Genomic DNA, 17500 nt, shown 5'->3' with positions numbered 1-17500 from the left:
ATGTTACAATGTTTCCAGTTTTCATTGCAGATCTCTTATATATTATTATTATAATATTGATTATTGTAATAGAGATTGATTATAATAGACAGGTAGGGTTTTATACAGACAGACAGAGATGGTTTTATAATAGACAGGGAGGGTCAGAAGTGAACAGAGACAGGAGTGGTTATTGTTAAGCACTAAGGTTTGTAAACTAACGTTCGATGATGCGCATAGGAACTATTGGCTGTCTGTGATACTTCTCTTCCGAAAATTTGTAGTATTTTGACCTAGGAATATGCTATAAATTGCGTCGAACGCTATACTATATAATAAAATATTATCATTATGTTACATTGTCCTGAGTGATAGCGTGAATGAAAGAGAAGGCACGCATGCGCTCACACGAGCATACTGACTCACTCAATCACGCACGCACGCACATGGAGTGAATGATTGCATACTGTACAACATGAACAGCTGGCATGATGACTAACAACAAAACAGGTAAACTTCAACTATGAACCGTTAGGCTAACTAAAGCCCCCGTCACACTAGAGCTACGCTCATCACGATCGCCCCACGCTCAAAAAAATGGCCGAGCGTGGTGAGAGCGTGGCCAATTGGGCCCCAGCGCTGATACTACGATCTAATTACGTCGATACAACGATCTAAGTGCGTCTTTACCCCGATCTCATTGCGCCCAACAAGCTTTCACCACGCTCCATACCACGCTCAACACCACGCCCACATCGCGCTTGCCCGTACCGCGCCCGCATCACTGCGCTCACTGCGTCTTTATTTCGACCAATCAGATCGCATTGAGTTTGAACGACGCTTGCCCTGCGCCTAAGCAACGCTCACCGCGCCTCAACTGCACGCCAGTCACGCTCCTAGTGCGACTTAATCACGCTCTAGTCAGGCGCCGACAACGCGCTGGCAACGACCATATAAATACCGCGCTGCGTTCTAAACATCATCATTCGTTCTGCCGTGCTGTTCACATCAAGATTATTTTCTACTGATGCTACAACTATGCCGCCAAAAGACAAGGGGAGAGGCCGTGGAAGGAGTGAAGGCCGAGCAAAGAATCCAAAGAGGTCCAGGAGTCCGTCATCTGCATCGAGTGTTGCCCTGGAATCAGAGCCTGAGCAACCTCAAGCCTCCCAGCCTCAAGAATCCCTGCCTCCAGCCGCGCAGACCCATGAGAGTGACGTAGACACCGACGCTGCGAGTGTCACCAGCAAGACCAGTGTAGCCAGAAAGGGCAAGAAGACCAAGATCCACAGTTCCCTGACAGAGGAAGAGGAGCAGAGCATGGTGGATTGGCTGGCAGAAAACACTGTCTTCTACAACAAGAGGATGAAGGCCTACAAAGACATGACGAAGAAAGAAAGCCTCTGGAGAGAGAAGGCAGCCGAGCTGGGGAAGGATGTAGCCGAGCTCAAGCTCTGGTACAGCAGCCTCCGGACCCGCTTTGGACGTCTGAAGAAGAAGAAATCTGGCCAGGAAGATGTGGAGATGACAGAGAGGGACGAGTGGGTCTACAACCATTTCCAGTTCCTGGTGCCTTACGTCCACGAGGTTCAGCCCAAGACAACTGTAAGTGTAAGTAGTCTTAGCCACTTGTTTAGTGTAACTGTGTTTATTAAACTTATTAAATAAAGTAATGTTATAAAATAAAGTAATGTAAAATAATGTAATGTAATAAAGTAAAGTAATTAAATAAAGTAAGTTATTAAATAAGTGTTTATTAAATAAAGTAATTGGTAATTCGAAACATGTAATATGGAAACTACTCCACCATTGTACCTGCTGCGAAGTAACTCTGCAGGCTATATATAGGCTGTTCAAATCACTTGCCTCTTGTTCTTGTGTATGTTGCAGATGAAACAGAAGATTGCTGTCACCACTACCTCTATCAGAGCTGCACAAGAAGACGAGGACATCGGTGACGATGACATCAACGACACAGTCATTGAGCCGTCTCAACAGACACCAGGAAGCAGCAAAGCATCTGAAGAGCAACAGCTGACTCCAAGCATCAAGTCGGCCCAGTCCAAACGATTCATAGAGATGGAAGAGGCCCTCCTCGCTGGGATGCAGCAAAGGACCAGCACGATGATGGCCATGCATGCGGAGTACATGGAGCGGCAACGTGGCAAGGACCGTGAACGCGAAACATTCGTGGACTGGATGCGTTCGGTGATCCACGAACTAGATCACGGTCTATGGAGGATGTGCCAGCGAGAGCTGACCTCCGTCCTATACCGATACCTGGACGAGAATGATGAGCTGAAAACTAAGCCAACCACGAGTGTGAGTAGTGAGATCGGGGCCATCGTATGACGGGGGTATTACAACCTCCAATTCGCTAATGCGTCTTACCGCGATATGGCACTCCAACTCCCGAAGTCTGAAACGTCGAGCATGAGAATAAGCATATTCGAATATAAGCATCTTCGTTCATACTTTGACGAAAAGCCTGGATTTACGCACACCAGTTATGCACACACGTCTGTTGCTTAGGATGTTGGAAATCAAAATTTAAAATCATGCTCGAGCGAACGGCTATTTTCTGTATGAATGCCTGCTTGACTGGGTGATGGTTGCCAATAGTGATATCAGCGTTGTTCAGTGACACCGCGCACCGGCGATCGAGGTACAAACAAAATTTCATTTGTTTACGCAATAAATTTCTAAACACGGCACAAGTCTATGATTTATCCATACTCCCCCGCCTGTGAGTATCTGACCCCTTAATCTATGACGCTTACACGATCTGATTTCGAATGAAGATAACCCAAGTAACGGCATGAATAAATGATAACCAAACGTTGATAAGATGCGTGTATGTGTCCTCAACGTGTTTGTGTTTTGTGATAAACTATAAATATAGTTATCTATATTATTTCTGTGGTCGTAGCCGAGTCCCCCCTGTTTTACCGGCCGCCTATCTCATCAGCACCGCATGCAGACCCCGACAGCTGTCAGTGGGGGTAAGGTCGGCCGGCTGGCCGATGCAGCTCATTGTCGGACCGACTGTTGTGTAACACGGCTCACCAGCCAGCTACTGTTGGCAGCTGCTGGCACTTGCGATATACCCTGCTACGGAGGAACCCCGCGTCTCCGCTCTCGCGCACGCCCAAGTGCCGCAGCGCCGACTAGGTAACATTACGTAAGTGCAGCCAATCTGCCCGGAGCGATAGAACACACAGGAATGTGTGAGCCCTAATGGCGCTCTAACGGCTCAGAGGATAAAATGATTAGGGTGATTTGCACAATACACATCGTGCTAGAAATTGGTCAGAGCGGTCATCCACCAGTTGACCCACGATCCATCCGGCAAGCTTTTGTATATTCATTCGACCCACAGCTAGCCTGCAGGTCCGCGAAGCAGCAGCTCCCAGCAATGCGGCGGCTAATCGCGTGTAAGCATCGTTTATTGTTTACTGAAACGACGCTGGCTGGCAAGAAATAGTTAGAGAGCAGTTTAGTTTAGTAGATTGTGCACATGACGCAGGTGTTTGTGTGCGTGCGTGCGTGTGTGAGTGTGCGTGTATGCGTGCGTCTTTTTCTGCATCTACGCAAGTCGGTCGACGCGCACACTCACACGCCAGAGAGTGTTTCGTATACTCGTATTTCAATGAGCGCACACAGCAAGTGTGGTATGACCTCTGCTCTCAATTCGCCCTCCTGCCAGGCTCTTCACCCGGGGTCTGCTGCAGAGCTCCCTTACAGACCACACACCCGAATACTGTATACGCTGTATATTTCGCGGTGGTTTAATTTTCGCGAATTTCGCGAACGTGTCACCGACCGCGAAAATAACAACACGCGAATAGTTCATACCGAATGATACGGAATAATTCATAATTCACCGACCGCGAAATTGTCCGTCAAGTCTGAATTCGCGAAAATATCTGTACGCGAAAAACATGGCGTATACAGTAAACAAATCGACTCAAGCAGGCGATCTGGACGAAAATTGCGAGGAGCAGGCGAGCAAGCAAACCCCGACATGCGACCGTGACGATAACGCCATGCAGGAGTCGACACTACCACGCTCGCCGCCGCCGCCGCCGCCATATCACACCGACTGACTTCGCACCTAAACGACTCGCCATTTAATTTGCCACAGCGACATTCGCTAACCCCTTTGATAAACACACTCGCGCTTTCGAGGCACGCCTCTCGCGGTCGGTCGTGCGAGAGAGCAAATCGCCAAAAACTGGTTCCATGGCCCGTTTTTACGTAGCGCTTGCCACTCGTAACCCAGAAAACGGAGAGCCGCATCAACGGAAGCGCTCGTACGTACCGAGAGACATGCCGACCCGGCTGCGAAAGTGAAACGCGCAACTGCCAGCGTTGGTGTCTAGACTGTTTGCGTAATCCTAAAAAAATGAGGTGGGGGAAAAAAGCTCATCGGGGTTCGAGTAAAAAACAGCGCAATCCCCCTTTTACTCTCGTGCGCGACTTTTTAACGGTCTGTAGCTCCTCATCGAGTTCCGTGGAGAGTTGTGACTAAAACCAGCGACACCCGCCCCCACCCGCACAGTCGCTGCAAAAACCATCACACATGCTGGAGCCTTCTTCATTCACGTGCCAGGCCAAGAAGGTCGCCTCACCGGCTACTCGTTTTTGCTTCTACACTTTTACCAGCTACTGCTCTTCCCAGCGAATGACCTGCGGTATCCACTCTGCGGCGAATTCCCGTTCCCAGATGACCCATTTGTTTAATTTACCTTATTATCGTTGAACACACCTCGATGCACGTATAGCAGACTGAGAGATTGTCGGATGAAATGGGACGCGTTTCGTATAACAACAACCCCGCGTACAAATACTGCACCACAACTGCTTATATTTACTCCGAAATTAAAATCACGCGTAGAAAGCTATTCGAGGCAATATATATTACGTCGTTTATAAAGGCGTAGGCGGGGATGCGAGAGATCCGACGCATGTTTACGAAGCTATGAACAGCACGCGGGGGTGGTAACGCTATGGAAAGGCACGGCAGACCACTAACGCTTCGAACCTTACATGTAACATCGGGAAGAAATCATGCAGGCCTGATGGTCTCGCTAAATGTGTTAATTAATAGGTAGACGGGAAGAAATATGGGTGGGAGTCACAGTGCTCTCGCTAAACGATATTCGGGCCAGTGAGAAAAGGCAAGATGGCACTAACAGAATCTGCCCCTATAATAGTTTGCATGCAACTCGCAAAACTCAACAGGCAAGACACACACATACACACGCACACACGCACGTACGCACGCACGCACGCAACATGCACACACGCAACATCCACAAACGCACACACGCGCGCACGCACGCACGCACACACGCGCGCGCGCACGCACGCACGCACACACGCGCGCGCGCAACGTGCACAAACGCACGTACATACAGTGCCACGGCGTAGCACGGCATTACGTTGTCTACGCATTGATTTCCTACAGCACGGGCATAGCTGATGGAGCCAGCGTTTGTCAGACAAAGACATTCCACTGTTCAATAACATGGCTCTAATTCTACACACAAACACGCACGCTCCTGTGCTAATAGGCTGCAGCAAATTAACACAGAGAAAAGAAATCATTGAGCAAGAGGGGAAGAAATGCATGAGAGTGTGTGAGAGAGAAAGATAGAGACAGAGAGTAAGAGATAAACGCGAGAGAACGCGAGCGAGCGAGAGAGAGGAATGGGGAGGATGGGGAAAAATAAAAAAGAAGGGCAAAAAGGAGACGTCGCGCGAATAGAGAGAACGAGGGCGCGAGGAAAGAGAGAGACGGATGGGGATAAAGGAGAGAGATAGTGCGCGTGCCCGTGTGCGTGCTTGCGTGCGTGCGCGCGCGTGAGAGAGAGAAGGAAAGGAGATTGAGAGAGATAGCGAGAGAGCGAGAGAGAGAGAAGAAGAGGGGATAAGAGAATAGGAGGGTAGGTCCGAATTTTCGCTCGGCCCGAAACCGCGCGGCAGTCACGTCGTCACAATACAATCGTGTGCATGTATTTACACGCGTCCGTGCATCGGGACATGCTGTACCTACCGTAGCACACACACCGACACACGTACTCGCCAACGGTAACCGCCCTTAGCATAGAGCTAGCTACCCAACAGGGAGTCGTATCGATCTGACCAGTCTGCCCAGGTGACATGGTCTCACTGATACAGGTAGAAAAAAGGCAACGGGCATGAGCGAGAGCGCAAACCACTCACTCTCACTCAGACAGAGGTTTTAAACACACTGTACCAACTACTCGGCGCGTTTCATCTGCTAAGCTAACAGTACAGCCGTTACGTACAGGCGGCTCCTCTTACTCTATTATTCCCAAAAAGCTTCGATCAGCGACAGTGAAAGGTATCCAAAGCTATCATCACCACGATCATATCGAAAACTGACAAGGCCAACTATGCTACAAAAATCTGCAATCCATACATGGTAGTGCCGGTAGCATTCTACGCTCTGTGGTACCCGTCGGTCACTCGGTTCACCATCTACTGTACGGTGTCAATCCGCCTCCTTCGATCCCACTACTCAATGTAGCTCTAGTAGTATAGCACACGTACAGTTGCCGCAGGCACTGTACAGGCCACAGGCACTTGAACTTTCAATAATATATAATGCTAAATAAATACGAAATCTATTTACTACCAAAGTCTCAATGTTTCTCTACTCTCTTTCAGCTATTATTGCCGACAATTTCCTGTAAATGCCGTCCAAATGCTCATCTGCAACACACGCTGGCTGCCGCATGCTAGCTGCTGCACACTGACACATACATATATATTTTGGCATTTACAGGAAATTGTCGGCAATAATAGCTGAAAGAGAGTAAAGAAACATTAAGACTTTGGTAGTAAATAGATTTCGAATTTATTTAGCATTATATTTTATTGAATCGCTCCAAGTGCCTGTGGCCTGTACAGTGCCTGCGGCAACTGTACGCGGGCTATAGTACTAGAGCTATACTCAAAGCAAAATATCGCTCACCACTGTAAAACATCACTGCCTGTATACGGTACAACAATACATCACTCGGTACAATACGATGTCACTATACTCGTTATTGCATGACGTTACTAGCTATTGTACAATGTCACTGACTATTGTATGGTGTCACCACTAGCTACTGCATGCTGTCAGGCTCTAATGTGAAATTTAACATGCTACTGCACGGTGCAACTCGCGGCCAAATCCTATGAGAGCTGTCCACATTTGCACATGTCGCACATTTGCGAAAATGAACTGTGGTCAGCGCTTATATCCATGAACCCAACTCACCACTGCATGTTGCAAGGGTTGATCCTTACACGAACGGTTCAATGTTTCGGACCCCTTACAATGTTTCCACGTTCAACAGTACGATGTAGCATGCATGATGCTGTTGTAGTTAGTTCTCACTCTTCACTGTACCGTGATGCGACTACAGCGTGTATTGTATGGCGCAGCTCCCTTATTCTGTACACTGCACCTATCCTGATCAATGGTGTCACTCCAGACTGTAGTCGCCATTCATTCACCGATCACTCTACGGCGTCATGCCACACTGTACGCTGCCACCCACTCATTCACCGCTCACTCTGCCGTGTTGTCACCCGCCACACTGTATTCGCCACTCACTCGTTCACCGCTCAATCTGCGGTGTCGTCACGCGCCACACTGTACGCTTCCACTCACTCGCTGCTGCAGCGTGTCACTGCTGATCCGAGCATCGATGTGTCGCATGGCGACATGTGTCCGTCACTGGCCGCACTGTCGTCACACATACGACGCTGTACGCGGGCGGCGGGCGGGGAGCGCTTGCGTCTGCACGCGCCGAACAATGGCTCTAAACAGATCACGGGCGTGCGTGCGTGCGCGGTGGGAAAAGGCACGGGCTTGCACCTGCCGCCGCCACTACTCAGCGCACTGCCGCTCGTCTAACGGAACTGCGGGTCACGGCTGACATCCAGTAAGCAAGCAGACGTCACATGCGAATGCTCTTGTGTCGAACCCCGCTCACGCGATAGGAGGAGGAAGAGGAGGAGATGGGGGGAGGTCGTGGGGGGCGGCTGGAGCACGCCTGTAGCTAAGCTACAGGCACTCACGCGAGCCGGCGGCCCCAGCGTGCGGGTACATTCAGTGTGAGAAGATTTCATTCGGGCAAACGCGGTGTGCACCGCTTACGTATGGCGAGCCGTAACGCAGCTGAATAAACCTTGCTAGACAGAACAAGACAGAGAGAGAGAGAGAGAGAGAGAGAGAGAGAGAGAGAGAGAGAGAGAGAGAGAGAGAGAGAGAGAGAGAGAGAGAGAGGGAGAGAGAGAGAGAGAGAGAGAGAGAGAGAGAGTGAGAGAGAGAGAGAGAGGAGAGAGAGAGAGAGAAAGAGGAGAGAGAGAGAAGAGAGAGAGAGAGAGAGAGAGAGAGAGAGAGAGAGAGAGAGTGAGAGACGAAGAGATATGGGGAGGAAAGGAGGAAGAGGAGGGAGGGGGACAGTAAGCGACTGAAGACGGCAGAAAGGAACATAAATAGTGTGTGTTGGTGTGCGTGCGTGTGTGTGTGTGTGTGTGTGTGTATGTGTGTGTGTGTGTGTTGTGTTGTGTGTGCGCCCGTGAGAGAGAGAGAGAGAGAGAGAGAAGAAGGAGAGAGAGAACTGAGAGAGAGAGAGAGAGAAATGGAGAAAACCTCAAGAGAGGAGCGGCGGCCCACATGGTGAAGGGAGGGGGGTTGGGTAGGGGCTTCACATGAAACTCAATAAAGTTTCCCTCGAGAAAATCCCACTTCCCACCACACAGAAAACTACAGGCATTAGTTTGCATTTATTATTCAGCGTATCAATCGTCTGGGATTTGTACCACTTTTTGTCCGTTTAGTGCAAACACGTAATTCAATAACTGTAGTGTTTATTATGCACGGCAAGACGCGAGGCGGCCGCGAGAGCGCGATTCTCTCTAACTCAATGCCTCCTATGGGAGGCCCACCCACTGGTACTGCCGACGACTGCTCCTACTCGCGAAAGTTTACTTATGTATACCTGTAAGCAGAGAACCTGTTTCCATGGCTTTCAGACACGCGGGAATAAAGAGTGCGTAAACACGGGTCAGAGATTAGATCCTCGGTAGTGCGGGTGTAAATAGCAGGAAATGGCTGCGGCAACAGTTCGCCAAGATCACGAGTAAAGAACACACAATGTCCAAAAAGCACGACGAAGCTGCCTTGTATTTTTTTCTTTGTGGGATTTCTACAAAATGTCAATTTCATACGGCAGGAGAACAAGTAAATATTCTAAAGAAATGGCAGAAAAAATAGGCGGGGCCTTTTAGCATCTCTCTGCACAGTCTGCAGTGTCTACACGCATGCTCTTTTATTACTCGCACTCGCCGCTATTCGTGACTGCAGACAAGAAGTTAATCCTGCGTGTGTGACAGGTGGGCTTTGCCCGCTTCTGACAGTAAGTCGAGGTCACAGGTATAAATCTTGAGAAGTGACTTGAGAGTTGCTTATAGCGCGAACCTTTACACCTCAACGCTCACGTGGCTCATAATTGTCATCAAGTGGCGGCCACATTACTGAAAATTATGTACACGGAACCACTCAACTGAGCCTAGGTAAATTCACTAACCGACCAACCGGTCGGTCTGGCTGCCTGCCTGCTTGCCCGCATGCCTGCCCGCCTGCGTGCCTGCCCACCCGCCTGCCCGCCTGCCCGCCCCTGCCCGCCTGCCTGCCTGCCAGCTGCCCGCCTGCGGACCACTGCCTGCTTGCCTGCCCTGCTACCTAAGAATACTGTCGCAGTGTACTATACGACACTGAACAGACAAGGCAGGGTATCTACAATGATCCTATTCTATATATTTCTCACCGACGCCGCACGTAACGGCGCAGGCGCAATAGACACCACCTGGCTCACACATCAATCTTACACGGAGAGCAGGCTATGAGAGCTCGGCTGTCGTAAAGCATCGTCGCAGGCGCGGGGAGAATGTGTGCATCCGTGCGTTTACGACCCGGCCATCCGCTCGGTCGCCGGACACGACAGGTGGCAAAACAACGGACTGCCAGCGCCGGGGCACGGCTGCGATCACACGCCAGCACGCGCAATGACACGCACACGAGCCGCGGCGGCGGCAGCAGCGCCGCGTGGACAATAGCTCCGAAGAATGGCCACCAGGTAGCGACAGCCAGGTGAGGCAGCGATGACGACACTGATCAAACACTAGCAGCCGCAAACGCCGCTCACCGTAACCAAGACGAGTGTTCCGATTGTCACCGCCCACGGGTGGTACAAAGGCTGCCATTGTCCTCGCAACAGTCTTAGAATAATTAGCAGATAGGTGCGCCCATCCTCTTCATATTTAATCTGCAGAAGCGCTAGCACGTAGCCACGAGGTAAAGCTGCTAATATTCATATCCACATTCATAATTATATTTAATATTCATGGCGAAACAAGAAGATATTAGGAATCGGCGACGTCCACCATGAGCCTGGACAGTAACACATGTACAAACAAATGCAAACCACCTTGCTTGGCGGTCACGACTAACCAAACGCACGAACACTGATCCTAATAGTTACTGCACATTTTGTCAACAGCCTGTCAAAACCGAGCAATGATTCCCCTCGTGGTCACCAAGGCACGCAGAATTTAAAAGCTATACTAAAATTTACGACGACGCCATAAATCATCCACCAAATTTTAATCGCTTGCGATTAGTGTTGATTCAGAAATCTTCGCCCAAGAGTCACCGAGTTTTATAAGCTCATAAACGCCGAGATTACTAGTAAAATTTGAAACGATACACCTCACTGTACTAACTGCACTCTGTCAAGAAGAGAAATCGTAGAGGTGACGCCTACACTATAATCCTACGAGTTCATTCGTAATCTATCTCGTAGTAGGAGCGAGTAAGCCTTCGAGCCACCCCCACGCGTCCACGTGCAGACTGGCATGCTGCCCTCTGCATCAGTATAACCACCGCTAACTATACCCGACCCGACACCGGGTGAGAACAGATACGAGCGCCTGCAAACATGCTTATTTACTCCCCACCGAACAGCCCTTTCAAATTTTACACGTAAGGCCACATTCGCGCCGGGTCAGTTTTGTGTCGGGTCATTTAAAAGTGTCAAGGTCACAGTGGTAGCTGTCAGCCGCTTGTTAGGAATCGTAAATAAAAAACTGCAGCGAGTTGTATGCCTATACACATCTATTATTCGATAGCAACGTTCCTAATACTGCCAACTAATATAAAACTCGGGAAAATATTTAAAATTCGAAATGGAAAGCGAATATTGCAAGGAATTAACGTAATATAGCCATTAATGATCCCGTACTAGGGCTCATAGGGTCTATGTTCCCCAGGATACTGCCGGAACGTACCCTGTTAACTATCTGATATGGTTAGGGGTAGGGTTAGGGTTAGGGTTAGGGAGTAGGCGTAAGCGACTCCCTAGACTCGTTAGTGGAGTAGGCGAGGTACGGTCCGGCATATTATATAGTACCAGAGTGCGTTCCGGTATACCCCTGGGGGACATAGACCCTCTCAGCCGTACTAGGAGCCCCCGGGAGTCGCTATCAGAGCGATGCTTAGTCATAACATTAGTTCTAGAAGTACTTCGTAACGCATTCTAAAAGCGCCCCATAGACCCGAGATGTTCATTAGATACCAATCGGCTAAATATTCTTCATACGCAACTTCCAAAACAGTACGCATCGCGAACCCGTCTCCAACTTGTTGAACATGTTAAACGATACATCTAAAATAAGCTAAACGCCTTCTCAATTCAGTTAACCACAGAGTCAAATGGATGAATCTGAAATGCATTCTTCTCCGCTAGTTATAGTTTGTGTTTATAAATATTTTTTTACAACTCGCAAGCCAATCGACGCAGCGAGTAGAAGAGGAATAACGAACCAGGTGAAGAATAATCATTATCAAAGTAACGTGACGCAGTCATATGACCTTTGCTCGACCTGCGACTGATCAGGCATTCAGCGGTATTATAAACCTATGAGTAATCAATTCATCACCCGTCGAGCAAATAACCTGCACCGGCAGTATTTTCCCAGAATTCTTGAATCAACATTTTGATAGCTTCCATGATCAAGGAGTTGGCCAGCTGATTCACTACACGCACGCATATCAAACCACGCTTACCTCCGACGCTTGTCTTCAAAGGCAACACACACAAAGTCGCTACACTCCCCGCTCTGCCATTTAATGACGAAATTTACATACAAATCTTATTTTACGACTTCGCTCCTGCACGTAAGCATGACATTGTATAACCCACGACCCGCGAATTAAAAACAGCAAACACAGGTTGGTGCTGCCACCGTTCGGTCGCATCGGGCAGCACACGCACACTAAGATTTACACGCGGAGTGAACTGTCCGTCCGTAAGCAGAGGGAGGGCTGTGATTAGAAGGGGGGGCATTAGGAGGGGTGGGTATGTGCAGGATGTATACGCACGCACGTGTTAGTGCGGCTCTGACGCGACATTAGTGGCGTGATCGGCCTGACACGCACGCAGACGTATCCCGACGTATCAGCCACAGATGAAGCCTCGCTAATTTTGGCCTTCGTCGAGAGATGCGCTCGCGACAAATGAAGACTGACATGAATAATCTTCCCTGTGCCTGCGCGCCATTATAGTATTTTATTCGGCCTAGCCGAACTAGTCGAGCGAGTGAAATACGCATTTCATACGAAGTGGTTTGAATGCGCACACGATTACGAGTTGTTACCAACTTGCATATTTCTCGCAATAAGAGACGATGAGTGGGAAGTCTACGCAAGTGTGCAAGTAGCCGGCCCGACTGGCATTCGACAACACAAGATCTACTGAGATTTTATCAAAGAAAATTCATGATATATATCAAAACTCTCAAAGGCCATTGGCGTAGGCATTACACTGCGATGTATGTAAGCTGTACACATGCTCTCAAGCTTATTCCATCGCTCTACGTGCGCTCTAGGTGTTTATTAGCTCTTGATATATATATATATATATATATTTATAGCTCCTCCTCTTTCGCACATCCACATACATACATTACACACACGCGCGCACTGCGCGTACGCACCGCACGCACGCACACTCACGCACTCGCACAAACACCACACACACACACACACAACACACACCACACACACACACACACACAACACGCACGCACCGCACGCACGCACGCAACCACGGCACGCACGCACGCACGCGCGCACGTAGCACACTCAGACATGCGCGGACAGACAGAACGCCCGAGGAACGTACACATGCGTATTTCCCAGCCCACTGTATGCGTTCGGGCGCCGAGTCATTTGTCAAATATTTCAAAGGGTTTTAAATAGTTAATTTAAGCATTATGTTGCATCTGCCACTGTCATAAGTGGCATGCCAACAATCACGCTAGTCTTTCAATTTAAGCTAAACTTGCATAAATAATTAACGGTAAAATCTTGCAAATGATTGAGCAAAGCATCAACTGTGGACCACGCTGGATCGAGGCATTGTGTCGGCCATAGGTGTCGGCACTATTTGCTGCCTTATCAAACATCGGTGGCAAAGTGTACAATAACAATGACAAAAACTCGTCTTGTCTTCAGTTAATCCTAATTAGCATGTCCCAAAATCATAACAGCAGAAGATAGATTAGAATTTTAAAAATTCACACTCACTGCTGAACATGTGTACATTGTAAATTTGTTTTTAATTAAAACGCAATGACCGTATTTGTGTAATTTAGTTTTAATGTGTGATAAACTTTTACCTATAGTTACGTGTTGTAATGCTGCCATTATACTAGAAGCAAAGATCAAATGTATATATAGCACATTTTCTTAAATTAACCTCAACTGAAATGAAAAAACACGCCCTCTCTATCCATCTTCGCTCCCCCTAAAATCGGTCGATGAGCACTTATTTTCCTGCTTACAGTTATCACGATCACATCATAACTGTCTGTCAAAGACATACGGGTTTTACATCTCCGGACAGAATTCACGCGCGCCCTAGCACGCCCATATGCACAGCAAGCACGTCTGGCGTTATAGTGCGGCTGATCTATTTAAGCATGGCCGGAAACTGATGAGCCCAGCAGCATCAGCGGGCACACAGACGCGCGCGCGTGCTAGCCCGCCACAGGGGGGCGCTACGTATAATGCGCAACCTATTACACGCTCGCTGTGCCACAAACATTGACATTTTGGCTTCACAAAGCTGCATCGCGGCAAAATGAGTTGCAGTGAAGATTACAGCAGGTATTTGTTCCACCGCGGCGGAGGCGACACCGCACAAAGCCGCGCGCACGCGCACACACATGCACGCCAATATGCACGCGGACATACGCACGCACGCACGCACGCACGCACGCACGCACGCACGCACGCACGCACGTGCCGTCGTTGGGTCCCGAGATGATTTCCCTAACTTTGCTAGCACCCCCCCCCCTATCCACCTAATGCCAAAGTTGTGAAACTGTTTAAAAATTCATTACTATCGGAAGGTGCTAAAATATTTATGTACGGCTTCAACGCTGTGTTCCATTATTCACCCTCTCTCCCCTTGTTGCCATAAATATGAATATTTCACGAGCTTGGCCCAATAGCGCAAACGCTCGGCTCATTAATTTCCTGCAGTTCAATTCCTGCATCTTTTGTCTCGTAAAATATTTAAATTAGTCGCAGTCTGGGTAATTTGGTAGCGGCAATATAGCCAGCGAACCATTCTGCGCAAATCTTCATGTTGCTTTTAGTGCCTACACTTAGCGATTAATGTGCGGTATGGGAGTAAGAAACCGCTTCCGCCAACAACTTCATCGACTCATCACCAGAGGGCACTACGACCTGCGTTGGGACTAGTCGCAAAATCACATCTTAACCTCCATTTAGCTCGGATTGTACTCTGCTCGCATTTTGTTCCTGTTAAAATTTAAATGGATTTTCTAAGAAAAAGTTAATTATTTATGTTACATTATTATACACGGCCAGAAAGATTAGTAATTTTCCTGTGAGGATTTACAAAAGCTACTTAAAAATAATTAGTTATTGATTGCAAGAATGCATATTAATCTCATATGCGAATGTGAAATTATAGCTATGCCTCGTGGAAATCCACAACAGCAACGGATATGAATTGCTAATGCTAACAATTTTGTGACTGTAATGAGGCAATGACAACTACCTCCTCTATTATCCGCATAAAAACGTCCACATAACGGAAACATAATAGACACACCACCTGCTCTCACACCGGGTTTTTCCCAATTATGTTAGCTCCCATGACATACCTAGATTAATATCAATAGCACGGCCGTGGCATATCAGTAGTTCACTAATGTCATATCAGAAATAATGAAACATTAGTATTTCATCAATACGATGTCAGAAATAATGAAACATCAGTAGGTCACACCTGATATCAGCGATAATGACATATAAGCAGGGGCGAATAATGACAAATTATTTGTTTGTCATTATTCATCACTGATATATGTAACATTAATGTAGTCATCAATGTAACATCAGAAATCACGGTACATGAGTAGTCCGCCCTTCGCCTTACTGACCATGCGCGCAGCATGCTTCCCGACCAACTTGCCATGAGCGGCCTCAGCGTGGTGCACAACCTTTTACTTCGCTGATGTTCCCTTGCGATATCAACCATGATTCTTATCTAAGAGATTCTGATACTAAGACCACCTACGCTTAACGCTACCAGCAGCAACACCATGCGCCCACGTTTTAGTCTTTTAAAGCATTTATCTATAAAGCGATTTTTAAGCGTACACGTTTTTTGGATAGAAGCATATGAACGGCGTAAGCCCAGGGGGCGGAAGTGTGTGTCTGTGTCTTGATGCTTAAAAAATCTTGGTCCGACTCTTTATATTATTAAGCATATAGCACACCAAAACATTTCGATATTCGTGTAAACTACGCCCTAAAATTGAATGTTAAAAATGTTACCGGTGGGTGCAGCAATAATACAATTTATGTCGTAATCTGAAGATAACACAAGTTATGTATAAGGCACAAGTACCGCATGTAACAGCAAATTTGAAATTTCGATGAATGAAATCAGCAATTATTTGTATTGGGTTTTTATGTTTAGGGGGTTATTTTGAGGGTACTTTGCGTTCAGAGCAGATTACAACTTGCTAAAAATAGTAATAGAACTATAAAGACTGCGATTAAAGATCAATATTACAAGTAGTAACACAATCAAGTTACAATCACGTAGTAAATAATAATAGATTATTTAAATAATAATGCTATTTTTAATCTTAATAATAGGATATATACATGACAAGAGAAATGGCCTAATAGCAGCCTTAAAATATATTTAATAACAGGTGCATGTTTCCGCGAAGTTGCACTCGTGCAATGGCGAGCGCCCGAAGCAACCTGCAGATATCACGCTGCGAAATGTTGTCATATATGCTGTGCAATGCCAGCCGTAATTAATGCATGTAGAGGATGCGACACCTATGCCATTTTCGTTACCTTATAAAAAAACAAAATATGCGTAACACGGGGCAGTTCATTTGCAAGCATTATTCCGCGAATGTTTTTCTCACTGCATGATACATCGACAACCTGCACACGCATGCAAATTTACCTAATTAGCCATGACGTTTGCAAACACAGACATTTCTACCGACTTATGTAAATTCAGACGCCAACAATTGCATCGATTACCGTTGTTTTCGTAATGCCTTCAGCAACAACGCGTCTATAATTAACTTCACCCGCGAACGCTGCTGTTGCCTGTGTATTAATTATGCTAATTATGTCTCGTGACATTGTGTTGTGTGAGTGGTCCTGACGAGCTATTGTTTTCTATGCATATTGCTACAGTGAGGGGCAAATAATACGCACACTGAATCACTGATATGTACTTTGTCAGGTTCGTGGGTTCATTAGGCTTCGTGCCGCACGTAAGGTTAATTTAGGTTCAAAATTTGTGACACTCTCTACACTGCATCCGGAGCATTCTAGTTAGCTAGGGGTCTTCAGCTGCCGAGTAGAAAGTGAGAGCATACCGGAGTGCTTCTATACGACAGTTGAGTTTGCTTATTAATAACCTTAGTTAAAAAGACTTACTAGCCGAACGGCCGACTTTACCGGTGTTAGTTTATAATATTATTATTACTATTATTGTTGTTGTTGTTTGTGTCACTGTAATTGTTATTGTTATTATTTCTGTTGTTGTTGCCATCGTCGTCGTTAGTGTAATTGCTGCTGTTGTTAACGTTTCTGTTGCTTATACTAATGTTTCCTTTTACTGCCGCTGCCATTCGCAGAAGATAAAGAAAGAACGAGAGAGAGCGAGGGCAAGATAGAGAGAGCGAGAAAGAGAGAGAGAGAGAGAGAGAGAGAGAGAGAGAGAGAGAGAGAGAGAGAGAGAGATAGAGAGAGAGCGCACGAGAGAAAGCGCACCCGCGAGAGAGAGAGAGAGAGAGAGAGAGAGAGAGAGAGAGAGAGAGAGAGAGAGAGAGAGAGAGAGAGAGAGAGAGAGAGACAGAGGTG

At 47.3% G+C, this 17500-nt stretch overlaps 2 protein-coding genes across 3 annotated transcripts in view; one reads left to right on the top strand and one right to left on the bottom strand.

The window, feature by feature from the left end:
- The window catches only part of LOC106818949 (genetic suppressor element 1-like), an 87520-nt gene that overhangs the window by 19346 nt on the left and 50674 nt on the right, over window positions 1-17500 (bottom strand). The window lies entirely within an intron of this gene.
- On the top strand, window positions 751-2691 carry LOC106819216. Of its 2 annotated transcripts, none has more exons than XM_014823874.1 (2): window positions 751-1584; window positions 1870-2691. In XM_014823874.1, the coding sequence occupies exons 1-2, from the start codon at window positions 1018-1020 to the stop codon at window positions 2329-2331; spliced, it is 1029 nt and encodes a 342-aa protein (XP_014679360.1). In that variant the 5' UTR covers window positions 751-1017; the 3' UTR covers window positions 2332-2691. The 2 variants fall into 2 exon arrangements, with proteins under 2 accessions (XP_014679360.1, XP_014679354.1); XM_014823868.1 differs by having other exon boundaries at window positions 751-1590.

This window comes from Priapulus caudatus, unplaced genomic scaffold (assembly GCF_000485595.1).
Source record: "Priapulus caudatus unplaced genomic scaffold, Priapulus_caudatus-5.0.1 Scaffold38, whole genome shotgun sequence".
Classification (NCBI taxonomy): Eukaryota; Metazoa; Priapulida; class Priapulimorpha; order Priapulimorphida; family Priapulidae; genus Priapulus; species Priapulus caudatus.
The sequence above is the reverse complement of the archived record's forward strand: the minus strand, read 5'-3'. Positions and strand labels throughout refer to the sequence as shown.

Bases quoted from the DNA above. Each gene is read 5' to 3' on its own strand.
- LOC106819216 (XM_014823868.1), top strand. From the start codon at position 1,018: ATGCCGCCAAAAGACAAGGGGAGAGGCCGTGGAAGGAGTGAAGGCCGA. The intron at 1,591-1,869 runs GTAAGTAGTCTT...TGTATGTTGCAG, and splicing joins AGCCCAAGACAACTGTAAGT to ATGAAACAGAAGATTGCTGT.